This window comes from Oncorhynchus gorbuscha, linkage group LG09 (assembly GCF_021184085.1).
Source record: "Oncorhynchus gorbuscha isolate QuinsamMale2020 ecotype Even-year linkage group LG09, OgorEven_v1.0, whole genome shotgun sequence".
Classification (NCBI taxonomy): domain Eukaryota; kingdom Metazoa; phylum Chordata; class Actinopteri; order Salmoniformes; family Salmonidae; genus Oncorhynchus; species Oncorhynchus gorbuscha.
This window is the reverse complement of record NC_060181.1, coordinates 67303004-67324602: the sequence shown is the minus strand read 5'-3', so window position 1 is coordinate 67324602 and position 21599 is coordinate 67303004. Positions and strand designations below refer to the sequence as shown.

The 21599-nt window shown below is 43.0% G+C and overlaps 2 protein-coding genes across 7 annotated transcripts in view; both read right to left on the bottom strand.

Moving 5' to 3' along the window:
- The window catches only part of itgb5 (integrin, beta 5), an 87254-nt gene extending 80007 nt beyond the window's left edge, over positions 1-7247 (bottom strand). The window contains exons 1-4 of the mRNA XM_046363186.1: positions 6611-7247; positions 5951-6036; positions 5289-5496; positions 2624-2873 (exon numbers count right to left, since the gene is read on the bottom strand). Coding sequence (XP_046219142.1) covers positions 2624-2873; positions 5289-5496; positions 5951-6036; positions 6611-6692 — 626 coding nt within the window. The 5' untranslated portion in view covers positions 6693-7247. The remainder of the gene's footprint in view (positions 1-2623; positions 2874-5288; positions 5497-5950; positions 6037-6610) is intronic.
- Positions 7248-9206: 1959 nt separating this feature from the next.
- Positions 9207-20672, bottom strand: rbm44 (RNA binding motif protein 44). 6 transcript variants are annotated; one of them, XM_046361076.1, is made up of 18 exons: positions 20573-20661; positions 19278-19440; positions 17777-17825; positions 17388-17494; positions 17093-17167; positions 16511-16574; positions 16254-16381; positions 14643-15982; positions 14493-14554; positions 14175-14360; positions 12436-12601; positions 12311-12345; positions 11968-12224; positions 11608-11793; positions 11369-11436; positions 11063-11136; positions 10602-10869; positions 9207-10440 (listed from the first exon to the last, which is right to left on the bottom strand). In XM_046361076.1, the coding sequence occupies exons 2-18, from the start codon at positions 19435-19437 to the stop codon at positions 10183-10185; spliced, it is 3483 nt and encodes a 1160-aa protein (XP_046217032.1). In that variant the 5' UTR covers positions 19438-19440; positions 20573-20661; the 3' UTR covers positions 9207-10182. The 6 variants fall into 6 exon arrangements, with proteins under 6 accessions (XP_046217032.1, XP_046217031.1, XP_046217034.1 ...); XM_046361075.1 differs by lacking the exon at positions 20573-20661 and adding an exon at positions 19799-19902; XM_046361078.1 differs by lacking the exon at positions 20573-20661 and adding an exon at positions 19799-19902 and having other exon boundaries at positions 11674-11793.
- Between the last annotated feature and the right edge of the window lie 927 nt (positions 20673-21599).

Genomic DNA, 21599 nt, shown 5'->3' with positions numbered 1-21599 from the left:
GCATTTGATGGTTTTGGCAAGGGCAGAGGTGTGTTAAGGACGAGAGGCCCAAACGGCATGATCTGTCCTCTGCCCCTAACATTTTCCTGCAGTACTGCCTCTTTGACTGACACACAGTCCACACACAGGACCCAGGGCATAACCTAGTTGGGCAGTGATGCGTGATGATGGCACTAAGTAATTTCGGCGTAATCTCACCTCCAGGGCAAATGTGGTGTGTGATGTGTGGGCGGCTGCTTTCAACCTCTATGTTCTATTCTGTTCCCTTTCAGCCTGCCATCATCATCATCATCATCATCATCCACAGCAAGCCTCAGCATCACTTGATAAAGATGAACAAAAATTACTGTATATAATTCAAATACTGAGCTATAGTGTATGCTCAAAAACATTTGGAAATTAGATTATACTAATACAATTGCTTAGAGAAAGATTTTGCTTAACAAGTACTATTTTTTTCCTCCAAAGAGCTAGGGGTCAAAATTGACACCCCTGTTGTCAATACCTCACCTTGCTGAGCATTTTTCTAAAATGTTTAATGAGTTGGAGAACACATTGGGAGGGATGTTAGATCATTCCTCCATACAGCATCATTCTACATATTTGATATCCTTCATCTGCACTTATGGACATCCCTCAATTCAAACCACAGGTTTTCAATGGGTTTCAAGTCCAGACACCGAGACGGCCATTGAAAAATGTTGATATTGTGTGTGCTTAGTGTTATTGTCTTACTGGAAGAATAACTTGCATTTTCAAGTTTCAGCATCCAGGCAGAGGTAAGCAGGTTTTTGGCTAAGATACCCTGGTACTGGGTAAAGTTCATGATGCCATTAACCTTAACAAGGGCCTCACTCCAGCGGAAGCTAAATATCCCCATAACATCAAAGATCCCCATTCTCATTTTGATGCCAGACCCAGCACTGGTGTGCGTTGCAAAAGAGCTCTATTCTCATTTTGATGCCAGACCCACCACTGGTGTGCGTTGCCAAAGAGATCTATTCTCATTTTGATGCCAGACCCACCATTGGTGTGCGTTGCCAAAGAGCTATATTCTCATTTTGATGCCAGACCCACCACTGGTGTGCGTTGCCAAAGAGCTCTATTCTCATTTTGATGCCAGAACCACCACTGGTGTGCGTTGCCTAAGAGCTCTATTCTCATTTTGATGCCAGACCCACCACTGGTGTGCGTTGCCAAAGAGCTCTAATTCTCATTTTGATGCCAGACCCACCACTGGTGTGCGTTGCCAAAGAGCTCTAATTCTCATTTTGATGCCAGACCCACCACTGGTGTGCATTGCCAAAGAGCTCTATTCTCATTTTGATGCCAGACCCACCACTGGTGTGCGTTGCCAAAGAGATCTATTCTCATTTTGATGCCAGACCCACCACTGGTGTGCATTGCCAAAGAGCTCTATTCTCATTTTGATGCCAGACCCACCACTGGTGTGCATTGCCAAAGAGCTCTATTCTCATGTCATCAAACAAATGTAATCTCCCCGAAGTTTGCTAAACGGCATTGGCACTTGGATTGGTTAATGTCATCATGAACTTTACCTAGTACCAGAATATATGGTCAGATGACATGAAAATAGAGCTTGAATTGAAGGCGGCAGTCCAAAAAACAAACCCAATGTGTTCTTCAAAAAACATTTTGGAAAAAGGCTCAGGACAGGAATCGTCGCAGGGTGAGGCATTGTTTGCTGCATCTAGCGACTTGAACGAGTGCAAACACTCAAACTGGACAGTCTTCGTTCAAAGACTCAATCATGGACACTCTTTCTGATAGTTGTAGCTGCTTTGTGTGATGTATTGTTGTATCTTGCCCTTTGTGCTGTTGTCTGTGCCCAATAAATGTTTGTACCGCTACCATGCTGTGTTGTCCTGTGTTGCTGCCTTGCTATGTTGTAGTCTTAGGTCTCTCTTTATGTAGTGTTGTCTCTCTTGCTGTGATGTGTGTTTTGTCATACATATACACACACAATTATTATAAAATTTTAAAAAATGTAAATCAGGCCCAGGAAGCCTTTTGCTAAGCCGTAAATAACAATTTGTTCTTACCTGACTTGCCTAGTTAAATAAATAAAAGAAAGGTATTGAAAACAGGGGTGTCCATTTTTACTCCTACCTTTGTTTAAGAAGTCATCTTTTTTTAATTTTCAGTCTCTTTCTCTACAGCTCAGTATTTGAGTAATTATTGTATACAGTCATTTTTCTAATCCTCGTTAAGGGTGTCAATCATTTCAGACCCCACTGTAACAGAGTGGACAGGACAGGGTCAATTACCACTTTCACAGAAAAATTATCCTGAAGTGTGAATGGTATAAGAAGATATAAAGTGGTTAGTGAACTGACACAGTGATACAGTCTTTCCCTCTCTCACACTACTACTCTAGTTTTGGAGGAAGACATTCTAAGCAAAGTGCCCTCACTTCCATTTTAGTAGAAATACTATATGTATACTAAAATATTGATATTACACTTGATCCTAGATGAAATCCACAAAATCCCAACATGAACCCAAATTATTTCAGCTGCACTCCCTATTGGATTCCCAAATCAACCGAAAACACATGGTTGTGTTCTTGCAGTCAGTAACAATGCCCTTCCTCAGTTCTCACCCATTGCAGGGGTTGTCCTGGTACTTGGTGGCTGTGTAAGAGAATGGTGACATGTTCTTGTCTACGAAGGAGCCAAAGCCTAGTCTGAAGTTTGAGGTGAGTTTCCTCATCTCGTCAGCCAGCTTGGTGCCCAGGTTCCTGATGGTGTCCAGGTCATCCTTCATGGACAGAGACAGGTCCATCAGGTAGTACAGGTCAACAGGGTAGTCCTCCACCTGACGCACATGCACTTCGAATGAGGTCTGGTCACCTAGCGGGAGGGGGAAATTTATTGATTTGTGCCATTGCTTTGATAGGTTTACAAATCAAACAGCATCCTACATTTTCCCTGTACAGTGGGTTGACTTAATATTTTCTAAGAAAAGTGTTTTTTCCCCCAATTATACTGAACAGAAATATAAACGCAACATGTAAAGTGTTGGTCCCATATTTCATGAGCTGAAATAAAAGTTCCGAAAAAGGTTTCAAACCAGTGGCAACCCGTCATTTGAGACTTGCCTTGTTATTTAGAAAATACATGTTTTATTGCTTGTTATTCTGGCATTAACACGTGTCACATATCAGTTTGCAAACAATGTAAAAAAATATATATCATGGAGTTAATAAAGCCGCATACAAATATGGCCTCTTTTTTGTTTCTTGAGTAAGGCAGAGAGTGTTGCGCAGTGTTCTGTCACTCATGGGAGGGGGGAGGGGGGGCACTACGTCACCGCCAAGTCTGAGGGTAGAGCTAGAAAATTCTATCCCCCTGTGTGCTGGCATAGAGTTACATAAGAAAAGCCCATCCAAGAAGGCTCAAGGTCAGAACTTGTTCTCAACTGGCCTACCTGGTTAAATAAAGGTGTGGGGAAAAAAAAGGTTATTTGCCACAGATAAAATGACATCTACAGTAGCTTTGATTGGACTGATCATGTCATCATCATACTTTCAAAATCTTAGCTAGCAGTCATCATAAATCAAGTCGAAAATCTACTGGCAAAACGTTTTTAATCCTTGTGATATGAAGATAAATAATGAAGAGAAATTATAGATAAAACATAGAGCTCATCGGCCATTGGAGATAAACATTACAAAACAAGTTGGAAATCGCAAATTCAACAATGAGTGGTTTGGAAGGAATCAGTGACAGTGGCTAACTGCAAGCATTGCAAAGCAATCACTAGCCTGCTATTCAGTGGCTGTGTGGTCCCACACCTGGGATTAAAGGGCACTTTTCCAAGTTTAAAATGATAAACTTTCAACATCGGCCATGCTGTCAATGAAGCATGATTTGTGCAGCACTTAAAACAACTGTTTACTTGGAACGGCAAAATCTGACTTTAGTTCGTTCAAGACAACTGGGAACTCGGAATAAAGAAACTACGACTGGGAAATACGTTTTCAACTTTCATCCAACTTTGAATTGTAAAGCCGGGCGTCTTTCTAGAGCTACGACCGGAGATCAATGATGTCATCATGAATCAACCTTGTTTTTTCCCGAGTTCCCAGTGGTTTTGAAAGCACCATAAATACAGAGAATGCCAGACTACGATGACAAAATTTGCCCACGAAGGACCGCCGCACCACCTTCCATTTCAAGTGAGCACAGCACAACAAGGGGAGTCCAAAAATGTATTGTAGGCTGCTGCATAAATTATGTAATATGCCAGGGAGATATGTATAGTGCAGTTAAGAAAGTAATACTAAGCGTATGTTGTGTAGTAAGATGTTAGTAGCACATGTGCGTCACCCTAATAATTTGTTCTATTTAACCCACTTAATTTCGCCTAGTGTTCTGACTTGGTGGTGCACATGTAGCCTATAACCGGTTTTAGAGAAATTTAATAATTGAATATTGTAAGAGCTTTCATTGTCTGCTTATATGCCCTCTATATTTATCCTATGGTTCTAACTTGGTGTACAAGGAGAACACTAAGAACAGCCCATGTTCTGAATTCTGTTGCTGTACATTTCAAAAGTGTTAAACAAATAGTTATGATGGATGTAGTCAGTATCTCTCGCTCATTAATGTCTTAGTCGAAATTAACGATTGCCTCATGCGCTCGTTGTCCCCTTATGCCATAGTTTGGCAGTAAATTAGGCTGAATTAAACTGTTTCGTTGCCAGACAAGGCTCCGCTGATAGCCAGGTGTAGCAGTGGTAAGATGTTGGGACAGCTTTATGTAGGCCTTAACAGTTTATGGGCACCTTTTGTCACCGTTATAGTGCAATTCATGTATTGTTTAGTGTTGTGGCTTTGCTGGCATGCATTCCACTTATATTATTTTGCCCCACCAAGATTACATGCTAAAACCGAAACTGTTCCATATGCACAAAAAGCTTATTTCTAAGCTTATGCCCTCCCAGGCCCACCCATGTCTGCGCCCGTGCCCAGTCATGTGAAATCCATTAGGACCTAATAAGTGTATTTCAATTGACTGATTTTCCTAATAGGAACTGTAACATGTTGCGTTTCTATATTTTTGTTCAGTAAAGATATGTAAACAGTGTTCCATATACAGCTCATGTCTCTCCAACCTTTGGTTCAAACTCTGTTACCTTTGTGCTCAAACCCTGTCACATTGTGCTCTGAGAGGGTTGATTCTCTGTGTTTGCCTGGTCTCATACATGACATAGGCCTACATGGCACAAAAAGACTGGATCACTAGGCTAGGACTGGGCTTACCTGGTCTAAGATTCAGGGAGATCTTCTGGGGCATGATCTGGATGACATCATACTGGGTCGGCCCGGAGCCTTTGGAGCTGAGGGATTCGCTCTTCACTACCATAGTTGTGCTACTCGGACTCTCTATGTTATGGGCCTCACAGCCTCTCTTCTGCAGGTTCTGACTCAGGTCACACCGCGACGTCAGGGTCCTCGCCCTGCCAAACTCCTGAGGAAAGAACAAACTAATGACACCTGTCATGCAATGTAAAAGCTAGTGTACACACTTGTCTGCCTCTCAGCCCTGCCTCTCCGCTTCAGTTGAGTATTGGTAAGCGAAATTAAAGGATTGGAGTAATCTTGTACATTTTTCTTTTAGTTCTGTGAGACAATTGTAGGTCTGAAAGCAGGTGTAGAAAATCCACTATGTACAGAGAACACATTTTCAGAACTGCACAGGTGCACTCCTACATCCTGTTGGCTAAACATGCTCAGGAGTGATGATGGCTTTTCGTTTTGCATGTGAACTCGAAACACTACACAACAGTATGAGAGTCCTCACCTCACACTAAGACAACTATTGGGTTCAGTATGTCACATTTAGAAATGTTGTGAGAGTATTACTAATCTCACCACCACATTGTAAGTAAACCTAACACTGGAGGAGTGAGGCACATGCCTACCTCTTGCGCGCACCAGGCGCAGCTCGGAGAGATGAGGAGGCATTCTTCACAGGATGTAGCGCTGCCACTCATACAAACATTGAGTCCTAATGAGAAAGTAGTAAAAGTAACCAAACAGAATCTCTGGAACAGTGTTGATCGTTCATTACATAGATTTCCAGACAATAGATTAGATTTCCAGACAATCAAACTCACGTGAACAGACATGTAATACACACATATTTAGTATTTTTCTTATTCAAGCGCAGGTGGAATATGGCAAATACAATTTAGATCATTTCTTCCACGTCAGCGTGAAACATAGTGCTTAAATCGATTTATAGGTATATGATCGAAGATGTTGGTTTAGAAATAGCCTTTATCATTCAAACATGAATTTACACTTCAATGCAACGTGTCAAACATTTGAAAGAGTGACAACCACAACAGGCTATTTAGTTTTCACAGGGAAACAATCGAGTGTGTATGGCAACATTGTTGCATGAATTTCACGGCTACTATAACTATTGTCCCACTTTTAATACACTATAACAAGCGACTGCATACGAAAACTAGTCTTCTAGAACACCTTCCCGTGGATTACAGCCAGTATAGGCCATTTAGAACACGTTTCGAGAATGTTTTGCTCCTCATTTTCAAGAAGAAAAAAAACGTTCTTACCTTGTGCAACATTGTGAATAAATATTTCCAGAACCATGCAGCCGAAGGCTGTACGGTACACCAACTGCAATGGGCTCCACATAATTTCCTCGTAGTGGGTCCGATATTCAAAAGTCTATGTTTGTGAAGTTATGGCACTGAAGTCGGCAGTTGAACCTCACTTTAGATCCAGGTTCTGTCTGCTCGCTCGGTGAAGACTAGTGAACCATTCTCTTTGTCCATTTGAACTCCAGCAAAGCTAATCGGCCTCATAATGTAAACGCGACCTCCAGACAAACATTACAATTCATTGTCCTTCTGAAGAATTCCGTACAACAGGAGGAAAACAATATTTTGCAATGTTGGGTTTAAGAAGTCAAAAGCTGTGATTTTTGAAAGTAGTTATGCAGAGCCAGTTTACCATGATGTCCGGAGTTCACTCATAACTGACACCATTGGTTATTGTTTTCCATTACTTTTCAAATGGTTATAAGCCCTTATTTTTGTGCAATAATTGCCAGTCAAAATTAGTTGAAAGTAGAAGTTCGGTCGAAATGTAGAACAAAATTTCAGTTCATTAGAATAGCTTTTCCCTAGCAAATGTGTGTTTTAATCAGTCTCTATAGTTGCAAATCCAGCCGCTAGTCTCCGCCCATTCGTTAACCCCATAGAGATAGACAGAGGAGTCGTCTCCATTACGATGCCATTATAGCGCCTGTGACAGCATCGGCGTCGCTGTTGAGGCTACAACCAATAGGAACACCACCCAGCTTACTACTTTAAAATGGCGGAAGCACGGTGGAAGCACTAAATGGCACTGCCCATGCTAAAACAGCCTTTTGTCCACTAGAGGCCTCTATCATTTTCTATGGTTAACCCTTTCGTTTGTTAAACACCTCAGATGACTTCAACACGTTGCATTGACACAGATAACAGACACACATCCATGTTTGCCTGGCAGGGCAACAACAGTCATTATAAACTGGGTTATTCGAGCCCTGAATGCTGATTGGCTGATAGCCGTGGTATATCAGATTGTATACCACTGGAGCAACAAACCGCCCTTGGCTGTCTCTGCCTGGCTGGTTCCCCTCTCCACTGGGATTCTCTGCATCAAACCCTATTACAGGGTCTGAGTCACTGGCTTAGATTTGCTCTTCCATGCCATCCCTAGGAGTGATGCGTCACTTGAGTGGGTTGAGTCACTGATGTGATTTTCCTGTCTGGGTTGGCGTCCCCACTTGGGTTGTGCCGTGGGGGAGATCTTCGTGAGCTATACTCGGCCTTGTCTCAGGATGGTAAGTTGGTGGTTGAAGATATCCCTATAGTGGTGTGGGGGCTGTGCTTTGGCAAAGTGGGTGGGGTTATATCCTGCCTGTTTGGCCCTGTCCGGGAGTATAGTCAGACGGGGCCCAGTGTTTCCTGACCCCTCTGTCTCAGCCTCCAGTATTTATGCTGCAATAGTTTGTGTCGGGGGGGGCTAGGGTCAGTGTTTTTCTGGAGTATTTCTCCTGTGTGAATTGCTCTCTCTAATTCTTTCTTTCTCAGAGGACCTGAGCCCTAGGACCATGTGCCCTGAGGTCTCCTTGCTGTCCCCAGTCCACCTGGTTGTGCTGCTGCTCCAGTTTCAACTGTTCTTCCTGCGGCTATGAAATCCCTGACCTATTCACCGAATGTGCTAACTGTCCCAGACCTGCTGTTTCAACGCCCTGGAGACTGCAGGAGCGGTAGAGATACTCTGAATGATCGGCTATGAAAAGCCAACTGACATTTACTCCTGAAGTGCTGACCTGTTGCACCCTTTACAACCACTGATAATAATTTGACCCTGCTGGTCGTCTATGAACATTTGAACATCTTGGCCATGTTCTGTTATAATCTCCACCCGGCACAGCCAGAAGAGGACTGGCCACCCCTCAGCCTGGTTCCTCTAGGTTTCTTCCTAGGTTCTGGCCTTTCTAGGGAGTTTTTCCTAGCCACCGTGCTTACACCTGCATTGCTTGCGGTTTGGCGTTTTAGGCTGGGTTTCTGTACAGAACTTTGAGATATCAGCTGATGTAAGAAGGGCTTTATCAATAAATTTGATTAGTGATTACTAATGTTCGGGGAGCTCATGTAATCAGCACCGCTTTAACATGCGCAGTAATACCCTATGGTTTACACCTCACTGGCCCAGCTCAGTAGATTATTCAGTCTAGTATTCAGCGATCAACAAAACCTGGAAGCTTGCACCATCTGCTGGCCATTAACTGAAATGTGAGAATTTGCATGATAAAGAGAGATGTATGCCTATGCATGTTATACAAACACATCAAGGCTAGCTGGGGCTGAGAGAGAAACTCAATTCACAACCCACACAACATCCCAAACTATAGTCTCTTTTATTAAAGCAACAATATCCAAACTGAAATTATACATCCAACAGGCTAATAAGTACAGTTCCTTCGGAAAATACAGTGGTGGAAGCGTCATGTTATGGGTATGCTTGTAATCGTAAAGGACTGGGGAGTATAAAAGAAAACAAAAAACAATATTATGGCAGTGAGGACAGGCAAAATCCTAGAGGAAAACCTGGTTGTCTGCTTTCCACCAGACACTGGGAGATCAATTCACCTTTCAGCAGGACAATAACCTAAAACAAGACCAAATCTACACTGGAATTCCTTACCAAGAAGACAGTGAATGTTCCTGAGTGTCTGAGTTACAGCTTGAAAATCTATGGCAAAACCTGAAAATGGTTGTAACAAAGACCAACAACCAATTCTGAAAATAATAATGGGCAAATGTTACACAATCCAGGTGTGCAAAGCTCTTAGACTTACCCAGAAAGACTCACAGCTGTAATCACTGCCAAAGGTGCTTCTACAAAGTATTGACTCAGGGGTGTGAACATTGATGTAAATGAGATGCTTCGGCATTTCATTTTCAATACATATGACAAAAATAAAAATCTAAAAACATGCTTACTTTGTCATTATGGGGTATTGTGTGTAGATCTATTTAATCCATTTTGAATTCAGTCTGACAAAATGTGGAATAAGTCAAGGGGTATGAATACTTTCTGAAGGCACTGTAGCTTTGTCAATAACAGTATTCTAATACTGAAAGGGTGGACAAAGGGGAAAATGGTAGAATCTGGAAGGATATGTGAACTACACTTCCAGACATTAAGCAAATTGTCCTGTTGAGAACAAAACAAATGTATTTTTAAACACAACCTACCCTGATATCCAAGAACATTTCAGGTTCTCAGATTTATTTAAACTGAAACAGAACATAAAACATTCTGCAAAACTCCTTTGCAATTCTACTGTGATTTGAATTAACTTAACAATTCAATTGTAATTGAACCATTTGCAAACTAATTTTATATTTTTTATATTTGCACTTTTCAGGTTCAAAAGTAGATAAAACAATTCACTGAGTATTGTAGCAAAAGAGTAGAGTAATAACATTCCATATGTGAGGAACAAACAAAACAGTGGATAAGTTGTTTACTACATCCAAGTAAATCAAAAGCCTGGCTTTGGGCAAACCTGTAACCTGTGTTTCAACAACAACAAATATCAACAATAGAATAGAAAGTGGAGTCCTTATCGTGTCAGCAGGTCAGAGGTCATGTTTACAATGGTCTTGAGAGGCAGGCCACTGAGGAACCCCTGGTGTTTGGCCCTCAGGTCCAGCAGGGCATCTACAATCCTTTGCCTCCCTGCCTCTGGGTGGCGCAATGACAAATGGGCCATCAGTGTATCGAAACTACCCATGGTGGCGTAGTGCTGGGGCACACAGGTCCCCGACGCGGTGGGGGAGTCACACACGGTGGTCCTCTTCTGGAGGCTGAGTTGCAGGGGCTGGAGAGAGAGACAGACAAGAACAGAGACCAAAGACATGAGAAGCAATCATTATTGACCAATAATTCAGGGAGCAATCCACACATTGCAACAGGTTGAAAACAAATAAAATTCCCATTTACAATCCCCGACTACAAAACTAAAACTGTAGAGAACCTAACCATCAGTGGGGTGGTGATATGGGTGTTTCTCCTCTTGGAGTCTTGGGGGCATGGAGTGTCTCCAGAGGGCCCTGCCTTGGTGCTGGCTGAGGGAATATGCTGCTGCTGGGTTTGCCGCCCCTGACCCTGGCTCTGGCTCTGGTTACCAGTGTGGCTTGGGCTGCAGATGTGCGCCACATGCACTGTCTGTCCATGCATACTGCACCCGTCCATCTCACTCACTGCACTGTCAGCCATCTTTGGACCACTCACAGTCACTATAGCAACTCTGCATGGAACAGAGAGAGAAGGTGTTAACATTGACATGTACTCCATTGCTTCATGTGAGGGGACAATATCTTTATACAAAAGTATGTTGATGTTATTATATTGAAATCTTGATGTAACAGTTAAGTTGCCTTGGAACGCTTATACATTCCTTAACGTAGTCTCATTCTACAGGGTCACTGGTTTTATTTTACCGGAGGTTGTTGCTGAAGGTGGAAATGCTCACTTCAGAAGCCTGATACTTCTCAAACCAGAGCATAACTTCTCTCTATGAAGACAGACAGGAGACTTATTAGGGTCTGTTGGCCCCTGGTGGCCAAATCACTCCAACTTTCCCATTTTTATCCGAGATTCGTCAATCTCCTTGCTTCCTTTCAACAGCATTGGAGAAGAAGGTCCAAGGGAAGGGACCTTGGAACTTCTCCAAAACATTTGACGCAACAGAGGCAAGGAATTGAAGATTGATTGAGTTGGAGACATTGTCACATGATGAGGCTTACCTCCGTTACATCACTGGGAAGGTCTGTGATGCACAGGAAGGAGCTCTGATCCTTCTCCCCAATTATTCCTAAATATGAATGAATATTTATGAACACTGCCTATGAACTTGTTAGGTGTGGGTTATGAATGTGTCATGAAATCCTTATGTACCTGTAGGTAGTGTTACAGAAATATAAAATTCAGCAAGATTCAGTCAAATTATGTACAACACACATTGAAACATTTGAAACTCAAATACCCGTAAACGAAAAATCTTTAGGGGTATGTTTGTCATGTGGCTTTTCCCCCTCAACCCTATTCTTGCCATTTCCTTCCTCCACCAGGACCTCAGCCAGACCTCCTTCCTTCAGCTCTACACCACCAGGCTCAAGGTCCTCCTCTGCATCGAACCACGCCTCGCTGGAGTTGTGGTCTTTGGTTCCACCTGTTGAGTGCGAGAGTTCTGAAATCCAGGTGGATCGGAACCAGCTTTGTGAAAACTATGGAACACTGTAGTGCAACGTATTGTATGTTTATAAATTCAATGCGCCAATGTGTTTGTATCGATCCCTCCTTATTCAAATAAACCATTGATGAATGAATAAACAGGTCTCATTACCTGGCCTGGGCCTCCGGTTGACCACAGGCTGCTGGGGGAGGTGGATGACCGCTTTCACAGATCTGCAGTCCTCATCCTTTGGGTTACCAACGGGCCCTTCTACCTTGATCCTGCCAAAAATCCCATCATCCTGTCCAAGGACTGATAAAACAGACTGGGACAGACTGGGTCTGTTTAACTCTCCATCACCACCTGCACTGGCGTCGTCGACACGGGCATCCTCTACCTGCAACTGCTGGGAGCTCCTACCTGAGGCACTGGAGGATAGAAAATATCTTAAAAACAGCCAACTTCATTCATTCATTCATTCACTCACTCATTATTCAATTAGTCAAATACATACTCAGACAGAGCATTTCCCAAAGACTCGTCAATTATCTGAAAAGGGGAAAAACAACCATGAGATCCACACTGCATAGTACAAACACAATGTACTGAGGGGAAGGAAGGGCACCAGAGGGAATTTACATGTTGGGGGACATAGCTGGTCCCTGAGGTGATCCTCTGGGAGTCGACAGACAGGGGCCTGAGCTGGTCCAGGGGTATACCTGACAGGACGCGTCTCCTCATCTCTCTGTAGTCTACCTCCAGGAGCTGCAGCACTGTCACCAGGCTCTCAGGAGGGCCCTCAGTCCTACAGGGGGATGGGAATATAAACTCAGCAACAAAAAAAAGAAACAGCCTCTCACTGTCAACTGTTAATTTTCAGCAAACTTAACATGGGTAAATATTTGTATCAACAAATGATTCAATAACTGAGACAAACTGAACAACGTCCACAGACATGTGACTAACAAATGGAATAATGTGTCCCTGAACAAAGGGGGGAAGGGGGGGTCAAAATTAAAAGTAAGTCTTTATCTGGTGTGGCCACCAGCTGCATTAAGTACTGCAATGAATCTCCTCCTCATGGACTGCACCAGATTTGCCAGATCTTGCTGTGAGATGTTACCCCACTCTTCCACCAAGGCACCTGTTCCCAGATATTTCTGGGAGCGAATGGCCCTAGCCCTCACCCTCCGATCCAACAGGTCCCAGACATGCTCAATGGGATTGAGATCCGGGCTCCTCGCTGGCCATGGTAGAACACTGACATTCCTGTCTTGCAGGAAATCACGCACAGAACGAGCAGCATGGCTGGTGGCATTGTCATGCTGGTGGGTCATGTCAGGATGAGCCTGCAGGAAGGGAACCACGAGGGAGGAAGTCTTCCCTGTAAGGCACAGCGTTGAGATTGCCTGCAATGACAAGCTCAGTACGATGATGCTGTGACACACCGCCCCAGAATATGACGGAACCTCCACCTCCAAATCGATCCCGCTCCAGAGAATTCGACCATCACCCCTAGTGAGACAAAACAGCGACTTTTTGCCAGTCCCGTCTGGTCCAGTGACAGTGGGTTTGTGCCCATAGGAGACGTTGTTGCCGGTGATGTCTGGTGAGGACCTGCCTTACAACATGCCTACGAGCCCTCAGTCCAGCCTCTCTCAGACTATTGCGGATGGTCTGATTGCCCTGGCCACATCTGCAGTCCTCATGCCTCCTTGCAGCATGCCTAAGGCACGTTCACGCAGATGAGCAGGGACCCTGGGCATAATAATTTGTTTTTTTTCAGAGTTAGTAGAAAGACCTCTTTAGTGTCCTCAGTTTTCAGAACTGTGACCTTAATTGCCTAGCGTCTGTAAGCTGTTAGTGTCTTAACGACCGTTCCACAGGTGCATATTCATTGTTTATGGTTCATTGAACAAGCATTGGAAACAGTGTTCAAACCCTTTACAATGAAGATCTGTGAAGTAATTTGTATTTTTACAAATTATCTTTGAAAGATAGGAACGTTTCTTTTTTTGCCGAGTTTACATACTGGAATGATAACATAGGAATAATATAGCGTTGGTTTCCTGGACTAAAAACAAAATGTTCAATTAAGAGGATTTTTAGAGCTGCCATAACAGGGAAGGTGTATGCAACAGCTACATGACCATTATAATGCCTAACTGAATGATCAGCAGGAGAAATGTACGATCAAATAGAAATAACACTAACAGATATATGTCCAATGATCTTTTGAACTCATTGAATAAATCAATGAGTTTAATCGTGATGTGCCCTGCTGTCTCCTGTCCCTTACCCTGGAATAAATTATGTACGACAGTTCTGCACAACTTTGTAAGGTGCCAAGCTGTCATATCTCCTGTCCTGTTCCTTACCCCTGGACCAGACGGTCTCCCTCAGGTGAGGTGTAGTAGCGTCTCCAGCAGTGCCGTTGGCACATCCCATACTGCAGGGCCAGCAGGTTCAGCTCTGCCCGCATGGCACGCTGGCCACAGTCACATTGCCCACGGTCCGCGTTGTCGCAGCCTCTTACATCTCTCACACTCACACCGCCTGCAGAGCTGATACAGGCAGCAACAGACATAGCCATGATCAGCACCTCAGCAGATAGAATAGAACCATGGATATTTTCCACGATCTCAACAAAAAAAAATTGGAAATGGAGGTATAACAGAATGAAGTGTCTAAAATACCTTGCCATTTGCTCTTTCAGCTCTTTCAGTTCCTCTTGAGAAAATTTCAGCTTGATGAATTCCTTAGACATTTAGATATTGAAGAAATGTATTTCAGTAAAAAGGAAATCTGAATGATTACGAACATTACAGGAGGAGCATTAACTGTACCTCAGTCAGATACTCCAGGTCTGCCATGTGGACTTCAGTGATGACAGACTTGTCAGTTGTAGCTGTGCCCTGAGTTTGTGTGTTCTGGTTGCAGCCTGTTAGACTGTGGTCAATACCAACCAACACATGTTTAGATGTTGAATGGTCGGCTGTGCTTAGCCTGGCTTCTGTGACCCGTGAAGGCGAGAGATCAAAAGTCTGGTTCAGATTGACTAGCGAGAACGTAGACATACCGTTCTCATGCTGTGTGGTGGTCACGACGTCCGCCGATGCCCCACCAGGGCTTATTGACAAGAAGGACTCCTCATAGATGGACAGCTCCTCTTTCTTCAGGGTTTGGGGTGCACTGAGACTCTCTCTAGACCAACCAGACTGGTCCATTTTGGTTTGGCCTTGAGGGGGTGTCACGTTTAAGTCAGGTGTCCCCTCATTACTTGCTTTATACATGAGAATACTCCCATCCTCTTTCATGAGGCTCCGGTAGTCGACACCGTTATTCTCTATCTGGCATCTTGAGGCCTCTTCCTCATTTGCTAGGTTGCCGGGGCAGTTGTCGTAAGTCCAATCACAGTACTCGCTGCGGTCTCCAGCGCAGGAAGACACCATACTGCCTTCAGGTGGCTCCACCTCCACTGCGCCGCTAGGCTGCTCAGTGCTCTTAATGGTGGCCATGAGTGATAGTGAGTCGTCGCGGTCCGGCTCTGCTAACTGGCTGGTGTTGATGCTGGTGTCGTTCCACTCTGTGCGGTCCATCCTAGTGCTGTTGAAGCTGTAGTACTCTGGAGGAGTTTCCCGGTCCAACATGGGGAAGTCTGCCATGTGGTCATGCATGGACATGGATTTGGCCATGGATTCACCCTCCTGGCTTTCGATGGCAGACTGGCTCAGGGTTTTTCCTCTCTGGCTTTGTATCTCCAGCTCCATATCCAGAGAGAAGCTAGTCTGGGCAGACGGATCCTTATATACCGCCACACTACTGCAGTTGTTGCCATCCTGCCACCGCCCTTCCTCCCACAGCTGAGAGAGCAGCTCGACCTTGGAGAAGTGCGCCTCCTGTTGGCCTGGAGAATCCTCTGTGGCTCCAATATGGCTGCCACTGGTATCACCACAGGCTGACTGGAAGCTATCCTGAAGGTTGACCAGACAGCCCACTGTTGTGGATGGGAAGGTAGTAGTAGTAGTAAAGGACTGAGGCTGACATCCCCTGAACTGTTGCACTGCTCCTGCTTCCGCCTGGTGGTGGGCTTGGACTGACTGGACTCCTCCGTGCCCTGAACAGTTGAACAGATTAAGCTCCTCCTTCACGTTGTTGGGAAGAAGACCTAACTCTTTCTCCTCTTCTATGAGGAAGACAACAACATGGTTGTATCAAAATAAAGAAACAGAGCTAAAGGAAAACAACTTATGGTGGTGAAATCAATGTAACTTTGTGGAATTCATAAAGTAATATTACTTAACTGCTAGTGTGGAATGAGAGACATTTAATATTACCCATTGACTGTGCACTAGTATACAACTGACTATGAATGGGCATGTTCCTTCCAAGATAGCAAATCTGTCCACACAATGCAAATATTACAGTCTGTTTTGAATTATGATTTTAAACCACACCTGAATGGCATGCCGGGATCTCCTTATGGATAGGTGTGCTACAGCGTCGGCATATTTTAGCTCCTGAAGAACAACTGGTTCCACAGTTGGGACACTGAATCACACCATAGAATGTGGGCCTTCTGGATCTGAGAATAGCCGAAACCATGCTAAATTTAGGACAATTGTTATTTTTCCTCTGGTCAACTACTGGTTGTAGAATCACACCTGGTGATCAACAAATGTAGTTATCTGAATTGACAGGAGAGAACACATACTTGTTTAGGTTTGACGACATCGTCTGCGTAACAGCAGGAGGTTTCCAGCAACCTCTCACCTGTTCTGTACACAAAATAAACATTTTAACATGATCAAATAAAAAGTGTTATAAAAGTATAATACAACTATTAATTGAGTAAAGACAGTTTACAGGTATATGTAATTCTGATATATAGGCTATTCTTTCTCTGAGACAGTGTTGTACCTGTTTCACAAGGCCCCCTGCAAGGTTTAAAGGGCCATTGTTCTCAGAAAAATGTATTGTAATTCTACACATTTTGCCATGGGACAAAAATAAACAGATGCTGTTTTAAAGCACATTTCCTGCAACTCTACACATTTAGCCATGGGGCAGAGCAAAATGTACATTTTTATAACTAATATCATGATATTCTACACATCGTCATGAGGCTGAAAGAAAGGTTTGCTGTTTTAAAAGCTAATTTCCTGTTAATCTACACATTTTGACATGGTTTATGATGTGTTCATATGCTATGAGCACTGGTACGCCAGTGCTCAAGGATAATTCAAACCAGGGTTACAACAGAAAACAGTTAAAGTCAAGCAGAGCCATAACTCACGTTTCACATAAACCAGTTGTCTGGCTACGTTCAGAGCCGGATGCCTCTGCAGAAACCGATGGAGTCCTCCTTCCTCTGTGGAACAGAAAGTTGAAAGGGAAAGAATTAATCCGTGGCTCAGCTTTCACTGAGACTACAGAAAGTAGGCTGTCAATAGGATTAATATTTTACAGGCAATTGGTAGCCCTGGATAGGGATTCTATACAACTGTTTCGTAATTTGACGGCAAAACTATAAGGACACTATTGTTTTTTTTGTTTGTCTATTATATAACCTTCCCTGGTCACCACTGTACCTTGTATGAGCTTCCTATCCTCCACAGGCAGCGATAAGTACCAACCCAGCAGCTTGGGGTCTGTCAGCTCCAGGAAATGGGTGACTTTCACCAGGTCAAACACAGACCTGTAACATGCAGAGTTGGACCTAGGTTGCTTCCCGATACGCCAAACCTCTCCCAAAGTATGCACTTGCATACTCCTATTCTTGAATTTAAAAGCATTGGATTGGTGTAAGTGTTGGCTGGACAGAATTTCCACCATTATTGAGACCATGTCAGGGAGTGTGTGCAAGTGCACACTTCAGCAGAAGGGTTGAGAAATGGGATGCACAATAGATTATTTCTTGTTCATGATTCTCACATTACAGCATGAAGAATGTGCTGGGACTAATAGACATGGTCTATACCTGTTGAGAAGGAATTTCCTGCAGTCCTCTATCCACAAAGACGGAGGGTCTGTATTGAGGTAAAGGCACATTATTAATGCATGTCTTTTCCCAAGGCAATGAAGGAGAACATAAATGGTTTGGACATATGTTGTAATGAATTTGTAAAGCTCAAGTTAAAGTGAAAGTGCATTCCATTGGTTATGAGTTGCAAGAAGAAGCATCCCTCGTGCTTAACTTTAAAATAATTTAACATTTTTCTCCCCAATTTCATGATATCCATTTGGTAGTTACGATCTTGTCTCATTGCTGCTACTACCCAATGGGCTCGGGAGAGGCGAAGGTCAAAACATGACCGGACAAGCCGAGCTGCTTAAAAAAAAAAAACACTGCTCGCTTAACCCATAAGCCAGCCTCACCAATGTGTCGAAGGAAACACCTTTCGACTGACTACCGAAGTCAGCTTGCACGCGCCCGGCCTGCCACAAAGAGTCGCTAGAGTGTGATAAACCAAAGAAAGTCTCCGGGCAAACCCTCCCCTAACCCCGACGGTGCTGAGCCAAATGTGCGCCGCCCTATGGTGATCCTGGTCATGGCCAGCTGTGCGACAGCCTAGGATCGAACCCCAGGCTGTAGATTCAGTGCCATAAGGCGTCAACATACTTCAATTCAGCTGGCACCTAGCCGAACGTGTGTGCTTGCATACACTCTTAAAAGACCTTCACTTAAAAAAAAACAGCAATAGTACTGTTTGTCCTTTTTGAGACACCATAGCCAGTATACACTTCCTCAAAATAGTCAACTAATCTAAGATGACTCAAGAAATCTAAGTCGCGCAATTTTACATCTAACTAAGATGTTTGATGAAGTATTTCTCAATGAAAACATTTGCATGAAAACGAGTCTCTCGTTGAATGACAAAGACTTTGAAGAATACCTACCTACTGTTGACCAACCACCAACTCCTTTTCATGCAAATTTTTCTATTGAGAAATACTGCATCAAACATCTTAGTTGTAAAATTGTAAAAGTCCCAAACAAACAAAAACATAAAATAATAATATATGCACAATCCCTTTCGGACTGTTCTGGCTGGGAAGCATGGAACAGGCACCTTTAGACCGCTGCACCACTAGGAGGATGGGGTTTAAACAGTGGTTTTAAAGCTTGCAATTTGCCATTTTTTGGTGACCTGACCAAATGCACATAGAAATGAGAGTTATAAATCTGTCATTCTCATTGGAAGAAAGTCTACATGAGAGATCTGTTTTAAGTGCTCCATTTCTGTACTTTCATTTTTGCATATTTTACTGTTTTGTACACCAATTTCAAACATCTGAAAATACAATATTTTTGGTTTATATATATATATATATCACAGCGGTTTAGTATAGTACAATGATTATCAAATACTCGTTTTTTCACAAACGAAGTTAGGCGTACTATTAGAATTTTTGCAACCAGAAAATGGCGGCGCGATTTCTGCATACTGCATCTTTAAAAGCACTTCCCTCTGACTTACCAGCCAACCCGTTCATTGCATTTTGAAAGAAACGTTGGTCACAAGGTACCATATGCATCTGAATCATCCCTGATGCATAGGGCGTTTGAGAAATATCTGATGGACGCTGTGGCTCCGGCGACAGAGACAACGGCATGAGCATTGGGAAGGGATACCACATGTTCTGAAAAACATACAACCAACTATCAGATGGAGCCGATGCACTTTGACGAAGGCCATAAATTAATAGATGCGGTTTGAATTTATGTGGACATGACTAGTCATTTAGCTATTAATAACGATCATTTAACTGAGTAATTTAGATTTATTTGAATATGAACCAATTCAACTAGATATGGAAGCCGATTTATAACATTCCCATGACATTACTATATATAGCCTAACGCAGCTAAACTTCTTTTTTACAGGTGTTTGCAATACATTAAAAGCAGTGACATTATAGCTCTAACTAACATCACTGTAACGAAGAATATCAAGTAGTTTGTCGATAAATATTGACAAATTATGTTGTGTCAATTTACCTTGGTCGAAGTGGGATTATGTTGTGAAGCGATTATTTAAAACATTGCACGTGCACGCCACCTGTCGATTGCACGTGCACGCCACCTGTCGATTGATTTTTGACAGCCAATCAGGTTCTTCGACACCGAAACGTAATTAGAGGCTCAGGCATTTAATCTGGTTTGCTACTGTTGTACTATGTTGTTCAACAAAAAGTGAGGTGTGCTATGAATCAGAGACGGAAGAGGAAGCAAAACACCTCACCACCTGGGTCTGGTCTACTTAGTCAATTTATTAAGTAAACCAGACCCAGTTGCTATTACATTGGTGTCTATGGGAGACCGTAACTGACCATTTTTTTCAATGGTAAACGGCCTGTGTGAACTATCTTCATTTATCCACCATCTTTGCTATGATTTCTTTTTGCTATGAATCTCATGAGCAAAAACATGTATGGAAATTGTAAGAACTTGAAAACGGAAATACCTTCACTTTTTAAAGTGGCTAGCTAGCTGGCGGATTTCTTTGACAGACATATTCCTTCCTTTTTACCACGATTTTTATGATCCTATCTAATAGCTAGTTAATCAAATGCAGCTAGTTGGCTGGTTTATGTTTGTCCTTATGGTTAAAATAATGAACTGGTAAACATTTAGCTAGCTAGCTAACGTTAGCTAACACTGTCTGTTGTTACTCACATGGTGATGATTTTAGCACTGAGATCTGCACAATGAAACATCCACATTTCCAATTATAATCCTGAGTATTAATTGTATAATACAGTTTTGAATTACCTAATAGATCATCATTCAATCACGATTTTCTTATTTTTCAACGAGCACGTGTTGCTGCCCACAGCCCTCTTTGTAGATGTAGTAACATCGCTTTTCCACTGGAGGGCTGTATGGTTCAATGAAGCGGTAGTACAATACATTCTCCGTCTCAAGGTGTGTGTGTGTGCGTGTGTGTGTCCTAGGTGAAGTCTGTTGTGTAATACAGAGGATCAAGGGCAGTGTGACAGCTCTGAGAGAGATCAGGATTGGGTCTAATCAGGGGTGAACGTGAGGATAGACACCTTTTGCTTTCCCCCCTATATCTGTTCCTGTATCCTACTCACTGGTATTTTAATTGACCTTAATAGGCCACATTTCATCATTAGTTGTATTTCATGAAATAATTATCTGTAGAAAACCCAAAGAAATTATCTGTGTTGTCCCAAATGCTTTTAAGAAATGTATTTTAATATCAAAAAGAGAAATAGCCTGTTAGTGTTACATTATATTCATAACATTGTCTAAATGTTCCTATCAAACATTCCTCTTCTTCACAAACCAGGAAACACTGAGAGTTAGGGTGTCTCCTACCGCTTGTACTGCATGAAAGCAACAAACTACAGTGAGTCCTGGCCCTGTGGTGCTGGACTAAAACCTCTGTATGCATTAGTTGTCTGCCTGCCACATCTTGTTTCTTGGAGAGGGGATCGATAAGTCATTTTGATGCAGTAATCAGCTGTCTGTATGGTCATAAGTATGTTGATGTTTGAAATTATTTCAAATACTATTTGAACCCAGGTCTGCTATCTAGATGCACTATTATTTCCAGGGAGGAGTGAAGTGGGCGGGCTGAAGGTTAAGTGGCTTTCTAAGACTGGACATTTCCACAGTGATGTGACATCTGATCAGCCTCAATCTGATCACTGCGTCCTCGGTAAGTGGCTCAAGCCCATCAAATAGGGATCAGTGCTAAAACCTGATTGAGCGAGAGAGAGGGTGTGAGGGGGAGGGAAGATTATTAGCGACAGACAGAGAGAGAGAGATAGCT

Coding starts and splice junctions, on each gene's coding strand:
- rbm44 (XM_046361076.1), bottom strand. CDS start 19,437: ATGTGGTATCCCTTCCCAATGCTCATGCCGTTGTCTCTGTCGCCGGAG. Junction 14,555..14,642: donor ACCTGGAGTATCTGACTGAG/GTACAGTTAATG, acceptor TAAATGTCTAAG/GAATTCATCAAGCTGAAATT. Junction 12,602..14,174: donor GGAGACCGTCTGGTCCAGGG/GTAAGGAACAGG, acceptor ATCCCCCTGTAG/GACTGAGGGCCCTCCTGAGA.